Genomic DNA, 7584 nt, shown 5'->3' on the forward strand with positions numbered 1-7584 from the left:
AATGGGAAAAGGAAAGGTCAGTTTCTAGGGAGAATAAAAGCTGAGGCAGGTGCTTCTCCAAGCACTGCTGCTGCTCTGGGAAAGGGAGGCTCTTAGTTACTTGAAAGTTAAACCTTAAAGTGGCCTGTGCTCTGCCTGGCCTTCAGTCAGGAAGAGGTTATGCTAGAAGGAATATAAAGTACAGCCAAAAGAGAACCACTGTGAAAAAAGAGATGACACTGGGCTTTCTCAGGTGCTTGGAACCCATGCCAGCACAGAAATTGCTTGACTTAGTATAAGCAGACCAGGAAGATACTGTGGACATAGACCAGACTGGGCAACAGAGCAAGACTGTGTCAAAAAAAAAAAAATGACAACAAGAAAGTCACGACTGTGCTGTCATTCCCTGTGTAATAACTGAGCTTTTGCTGAGTGATACTGAGGGCCTGTCCAGGCAGGAGTAAGAATGTTAGATGTACAAATACACTGAGTGTTTGGGGTGCCATCACAAGCATCAAGGAGGCAGGAGATGGTATACCATACCTGACAGTTTAGGAGACATTTTGAGTATCAAAATGCATCAGCTCCCCCCCATCCTTCACCTTTGGACTCACTGCCAGAGCGACACAGCCAGCAGGTTTGCTAACTGGTGACAGAAGGAGCACATCACAAACTGGAAGCGGTAGACTGTAATGAAAGCAGCACAGGTCCCAGAATTAAGAAGTCTGGTTCTGCAATTTTGTAACCAGAGCAATTCCCACCAATCTCTTGTCCTTGGTTTCTACCTTTAAACAAAGAGAGGCTTCATGATCTCTGGGGCTAGGGAAAGTAAGGCTCCACTGCCCTGCAGGATGTCAGGATGACGCCACCCCCATGGCGCTCCCTCATCAAACTTCTAGGAAACAAAGTCCCTCCTCACTGAGCCCCACAGACCAGCCACAGTCAGCCCGAGGGCCCAGCATGGTTGGAGGGTCCGGCTGCCTTCCCTGTCTGCACGTCCACGCCCCCTTCCCGGTGACAGCCCTGACTACCCGTGTCTGGTGTCCCAGAGGCCATGGCCGCCAGGGCTCCTTGCGAAACAAGCTCAGACCGCAAGGGCCCCGTTCAGCCCCCGCGGGACCGCGCTCCCTTCTGCCGGCAACGGTCCACGTGCGGTCACCCCAAGGCCACTCTGACCGCGGCAGCAGACCTTGCGCATGGGAAGGGGCCGCCCGCTCCTTGGGTCCATTCGTGATCCTCGGGCGCCATCTGGTGGCCGGCGCGGGCGTGGCCTCAGGAGAATCTCTGCCGAGGCCGAACTCGCCCTGAAGGGCCGTTTCGCTTTGTGGACGGTCGCATTTTCCCAGCGGGCACTGCGACCGACTGTGACTTGGTTCCGGGTATGGTGGTGCACGCCTGTGGTCCCAGCTACTCGGGAGGCTGAGGCGGGAGAATCGCTTGAGCCCAGAAGGTCTATGTTGCAGTGAGCTATGATAGCGCCACTACACTCCACCCTGGGCAACAGAGCGAGACCGTTTCTCAAAAAGAATAAAATGACAACCAGAAACATACGACCGTGCTGTCGCGGCTGCAGGAAATGGCGGCGTGCCCAGGCGCACTCATGACGGCTGCGCGCTCGCCAAGGTGCACAGGTGCACACACGTCGCGTACACTGGTGGCGGTTGCGAATTTGGACAGGCGACACGTCCTGCGCCCGCTACCCAGACCCTGGGGAAGGTGAGGGGTGCCGCTCTGCTCTGCTCCTTTTCCTTATCCATCTCTTCTGTCTTTCCAAAGAGATGGTGAAAGCTCTAGCACTGTAGTCCACACACAGGATAAACATGAGAAACTGAGGAACAATTTAAAAATGACCTAACTACAGTTAGGTCATTCTCTACAATCGCTGGCCTACTATGCCCTGACCGTATCCCAGTGACCACAATAGGGTCAGAATTCCAGGCCACTGTTGTCCCCTAGCTCCCATTTTATCCCAAAGAGACCTTTTCCAGTAGTTACCCACAGCAGAGGCGAGGCGGGCTGGAACATGAAATGAAATTTATTGAAGAGAAACATGTACTGAAATCATTGAAGAGAAGGGAGCCACAACACAGAGAGAAACTGCAAACAGCAACCACAGGACACAGGTCCTGGGATCCCTCCTCCTGGGGTTCCTGGCAAGGTGCCTCGTCTACCCCCCTCCTGCTGCTGACCCCACTGCCACCTCCCTCCTTCCCAAGGGCCTCAGGGTCCACCTCTTTCCAGGACGGTGGACTCTGGCAGTGTCCACTGGCTTCAGGGAACCCCCTCCTGAGCCCATCTGCTGGGGCAGGGCCCTGCCCTATGGCCATCACAGACAGTCACAGGACACCAGTAAACACAGCAGGGAACAGCCCACCAGGTCGAGGAAACAGTCATGAGTAACAGGGGTGGAACGCCAAAGCATGAAGCTCTCCTGGGAGCCTCAGGCAGGGCAGCCCCACTCCATCCCGGGTCCGGCTCTTCCTCCCACAGTCATGGTCACCATCGTGGTCACAGGGTGAGCATCCGCCGTGCCCTGGTGCCTCCTTCCCACCATCTCCTGGGTCTGTGCTGAGGGCCTCTGGGGAGGAGCTGCTCAGAGAAGAACACACACAGCTCCACGAGAACAAGCAGCCACTGGCCTAAATCTACACCAGGAAAGCAGAGGTGGTGCTTAAGATGCAGGACAGGCAGCAGCGAGCAGAACCTGGGCTCGCAGGAAGCTCACAGCACATGCCCTGGGCCTAGAGGCGGTTGCCCAGGTGGGTGCACAACACACAACTTTGCACAGGAATGACAGCTAGCAGTGGGTGGGCGTCTGCTGGGTCACTGCAGGGCCTACACAGGTGAGGGTGGGCTTCCCAGAACAGGGGGCAGCCTGCCCTGGGGACGGCAAGTGGGGTGACCCTCTTGGGAGACCCAGGCAGTTGGCACTCTTGAGAGGACCTCTTTGCCCCTGTCTCTCCCAACCCAGGACAAGGGGTGGGGGACAGACATCTTCAGGTGCCCCCACCCAGGCCGCAGCTGGCCACTCAGGGCTCCCTCCAGGCCAGAACCCTGGAGATGGCAGAGTTTGGGGCTGGGGCTGGGTGCAGCACTGGGTGCAAAGGAAGGGCACCTCCCCCAACCCCATTTGGTATCAACGTGGTCATCTGGGTCACCGGGAAGGGCTGATGGTGGTGGCCAGGGCCCTTTGGAGGGAGGTGGGGGGCCCCAATCCTGATGTGGGATGAGGGACCAGCCCTGGCCTGGCCTCCCCTCTGCCTCCAGGATGCTGCAGCCTGAGAGGAGAGGAGGCCCTGGGGCCCTCTGAGCCTATTTGCCTGGGGAGGAGTTGCGCTGGCCCACCTCCCTGGCCCTGTCCTCATTTTCCAACTCCTCCAGGATGAACATAAGCCTCCCTCTGGGGGGCTCCTCAGCCTCCTGGCCTCCTGCCTAGACAAGGCCCTCTGGCTCCTTTGAGCTCTGCAGGGGCATTTTCACCTTCCCCAGTGGCAGGGGTGCCCCTGACAGCCTCTTTGGTGGCAGGAGCAGTCTCAGCAGCATCTTCTACCCCAGGATCAGCCTGGCTGGCATCCCCCTGGGCTGAGGAGGCCTGGGCAGCATCTCCATGGGCAGGAGCTGCCTGGGCGGCAACTGGGTCTTCACTCTCTGCTGCGGCCACTGGCCAGGCCACACCCTGCTGGCTCCTCACTGGGGAGGCCACTCACACCTCCATCTCCTGGATGAGCTGGAGCAGCCCCAGGAAGCTGGGTGGCCTCCTCTCCAGCTGCATCCCCCTCAGGGTATTCTGGAGGGCCTCCCTAGGGCAGGCCTGAGGCAGCACCTACCGCAGTCGCAGGTGATTGGCCAGGGCCGGGCGGACAGCCGCCTTCTCCAGGGCCATCTGCAGCAGGCCTTCCAGGTGTACCAGGAAGGCAAAGGGCCCCTGCGGGCAGGTCAGGAACTTCAGCCCGGAAGTCATTCGAGTGACCCGGTTCCTAAATACCTGCTCCAGCGCCACCGCCAGGCAGTCCAGCACCACCAAGTTGGGATCTTCCTCCAGGAGGCCACTCACGACGTCCGGGACCAGGCCACCCAAGCTCTCCAGCAGCCACCTCTTCCTCTCCCTTTCCGGCGCATGGTACCACAGCTGCAGCATATCCTTGGCATGCTCCACCCAGCTCTCAAAGGACTCTTCCTCGCAGCCTGGCTGCTCCCTCCTGGAAAAGGGTCTTAGTTCCTGGCAGGCCCTGTTTTCCAGCACAGCCTGCAGGGTGCAGCGCCAAGGCTGGACCCAGGCTCTTGTCCCTCCTGCCTCACCCACAGCTCCTGCCTCCCCTGCAATTCCTGTATCACCTGTGGCTCCCTCATCTGACTCTTTTGCCTCTTCTGCAACTCTCAACTCATCTCCAGCTCCTCCCTCACCTGCACCTCTGGCCTCACTTGCACCTCCTGCCTCACCTGTGGCTTCTACCTCACCCTTACCCACAGCTCCTGCCTCACCTATGGCTCCTGCTATACCTGTAGCTCCTCCATCACCTGCCTCGTCTTCCTCACCTGCAGCTCCTGCCTCACCTGCACCTTTGGCCACTGCTTGCCCCTGGGGCTGTGCAGGGAAACTGGATATATCCTGAAATCAGCATCAGGGGCCTGGGGCAAGGAGATCATGTTCCAGTGTCCTTCTTTGCCTGGTATTCAACAGGGAATCAAGCTTCAGTTTAAACCCTCAGTGAACTCCACCAAGGCTGCCCTGGCCCCGAGCTCCTTTCTGAAGTGCTTGATGAGCACTCGGTACCTGCCCAGGGGCGACAGGGCAGCCTGCACGGCCTCCTGGAACTCATGTTCCTCACAGTCATCAGGGATATCCAGGATGAGCAGGGAGCGCTCTGTGTTCACACCCATCCACCTGCACCAGTCCCGAAGCATCGCCAGAGCCATCGCAGAGGACTTGAGGGAGGGAGCCTGATCAGACAGGAATGTGTGCTGACTGTTGCAGTCTCTGACGCAGCCTGTGAGTGCAAAGGGTAGAAAGGGATGTTGGTGCCAGTCAGCCGACCCCCACCACACAGCCAGAGACCAGCCACTCCCAAATGTAGGGCCTGAAGCATCTTCCCTGCCCAGTGTCACAGCCCATGCTCCCCCACCCCTACTGCTGCAGCTCAGAGCCTTTCACTGCATCCCCCACCTCCACAGCAGGAAGCGCCTCTTTCACCTTGGTGTACAGCCCCTGATGGCAGAACTTACAGCTGGAGCCACTCCAACCATCATATGGAACCCTGCAGCTGGATGTGCCCACCTCCTCTTTCCCAGCACTTGACCAGGAGCCCCCTCCCATCATCCCTGCAACCTGACAACCCCCTCCCACGCCTCCCGTGTCAGCAGCCAGGAGTCCCCTTCCCCCACAGTCAGAGCCCCTGTCTCTCCCATAGTCCCCTTCTGTAGCCAGAGGCACCCTGCAGCCAGGAGCTCACCCCACCCAGACTCCTGCAGCAAGGAGACCCTCCTCCCCTCTCCTCAGGTTCCAGACTGGGACCCCCTCTCGCACCTACTGCCTGGGGGCACAGCAATCTGGCTCCTCCCCAGGGTGCCCTCGGCCACTCTGGGGTCCCGCTGGTGCCTGCTCTCTGTCTGCAGACACTGCAACCACCCATGGGCAAATGCCACCTTCAGGCTGTAGAGCCCACTCCAGAGACCACCTCAAGGCCCTGGAACGGGAAGGTGGAAGATCACGCCTCAGCAGTGCAGCTGGGGCTGCACAGGGCAGGGATATCTCAGGTCGGCTGTATTAAGGGCACATGGGCTTCCACCTTCTCCCAGAAGCCTCAGATAGATGAAGGAGAAAAATCTCAGAGTCTCCGGGGGAGGCAAATAGCTAGACAGGGGGAGGCATCCATGTTGCCCTGGGAATGGGACCTGCATGGTAAGGGCTTGATGTGCCAAGGCTTTGAGCCTCTGGGGGCAACAGGCCCAACCATTGACCCTCTACCCTCAAAATGGCCTAGTGGAAGTGTTGAGAGAAAAAGGGGGTTGGAAACTGGCAGAGAGAAAGCTCATGCTTAGGGGCAGGGTCTGGAAGCTGGGAGTTGGCGGAGAGCCAGGTACTAGGACTCCAGACTGGGTCCCCCAAATCACTACATTCACAGGCCTCAGTAGCTCAGAGCTGACTGAGGCAGAACCTCTTTCCGAGGCATCACCTTCTGTGATGTTGTGATACCAGGCAGCTAAGCAATGGCTTCCAGCACTATTTTCTTGTCACATGAAGGAGATTGATTTAATGGACTCTCAAGGGTTTTTTTTTTTTTTTTTTTTTTTTTTTAGACAGGATATCGGCCAGGCGTGGTGGCTTACACCTGTAATCCCAGCACTTTGGGAGGCCAGAGGTGGGCGGATCACAAGATCAGGAGATTGAGACCATCCTGGGTAACACAGTGAAACCCCATCTCTACTAAAAAATACAAAAAATTAGCTGGGCGTGGTGGCAGGCGCCTGTAGTCCCAGTTACTCGGGAGGCTGAGGCAGGAGAATGGCGTGAACCCAGGAGGCGGAGCTTGCAGTGAGCCGAGATTGCACCACTGCACTTCAGCCTGGGCTGGAGAAGGAGTAAGACTCCTTCTCAGAAAAAAAAAAAAAAAAAAAAAGACAGGCTCTCACTTTGTTGCCCAGGCTGGAGTGCAGTGGTGCAATCTGGGTTCACTGCAACCTCTGCCTCCCAGGTACAAGCAATTCTCGTGCCTCAGCCTCCTGAGTAGCTGGGATTACAGGCCTGCACCACCACACCCAGCTAATTTTTGGATTTTTAGTAGAGACGGGGTTTCATCATGTTGGCCAGGCTGATCTCAAGTGATCTGCCCACCTTGGCCTCCCAAAGTGCTGGGATAACAGGTGTGAGCCACCACACCTGGCTGAAGAAGGTGACATCTGCAAATATCTTGCTTAGTGACCATCAATTTAAAATGTTGTCTGCTTTTAACATATTTATTAAAACATTACCAGAAAAGCCTGTTTTTTGTTTTTGTTTTTTTAAACACAAAGAAAGAAAAACAAATATATTATGTCACTAAAGGTCCATAACTTCTGGCCGTGAAATGTAATCATAGGCTTCAGACCCTTGCTCCACACAGCCTGGGCAGGGATATGCAGCAAGTAACACAGCTTTCAGTGGAACCAGCCCTGCCTCAGATCTCCTTACTCAGAACCTGCATTTTTTTAAGATTACCAGGGGATTTATGTGCACCTTGAAGTATGCTACCTGTGCCGCACCCACACCCTTTTCTGGAACAGCACTTTCGGGCCACTGCAGGCCCCAGGATCTTCCCTCTGTGGAAGAAACCTGCTTTGGGAAACGACAGGAAGCAGCTTGGGTACTAGGTGCGTAATATTTGGTCGTGAAATCAGGAGAATAGCGGGAGAATGGAATATTTTCAGTCATCTGGCTCTCAGTGAGCAGTGAAAAAAACTAATGCCCTTGTGAAATGCAGGCATTAGCTGTATTTTTTGCCCTCCTCCCCTAGAACACAGTCCAATAAAAAACGGGGGCTATGACTTTCATGTAGCAAGTGCGCTCACGTGGCCTATATGTTGCACGGGGTGTTTTGCACCCGGCACTTCACCACAGGCTTGGGACGC

General features: G+C 56.5%; 1 protein-coding gene across 1 annotated transcript; it reads right to left on the minus strand.

Moving 5' to 3' along the window:
* Window positions 1-589: 589 nt before the first annotated feature.
* LOC119620872 (uncharacterized) lies at window positions 590-4968 on the minus strand. The gene is given in 6 exon segments (XM_037988780.2): window positions 590-666; window positions 899-1283; window positions 1531-1686; window positions 2468-2568; window positions 3418-4178; window positions 4754-4968. Coding segments are annotated over 6 exon segments (1623 nt in total). The 5' UTR covers window positions 4897-4968.
* Between the last annotated feature and the right edge of the window lie 2616 nt (window positions 4969-7584).

The sequence above is a fragment of the Chlorocebus sabaeus genome, chromosome X, assembly GCF_047675955.1.
Source record: "Chlorocebus sabaeus isolate Y175 chromosome X, mChlSab1.0.hap1, whole genome shotgun sequence".
NCBI lineage: Eukaryota > Metazoa > Chordata > Mammalia > Primates > Cercopithecidae > Chlorocebus > Chlorocebus sabaeus.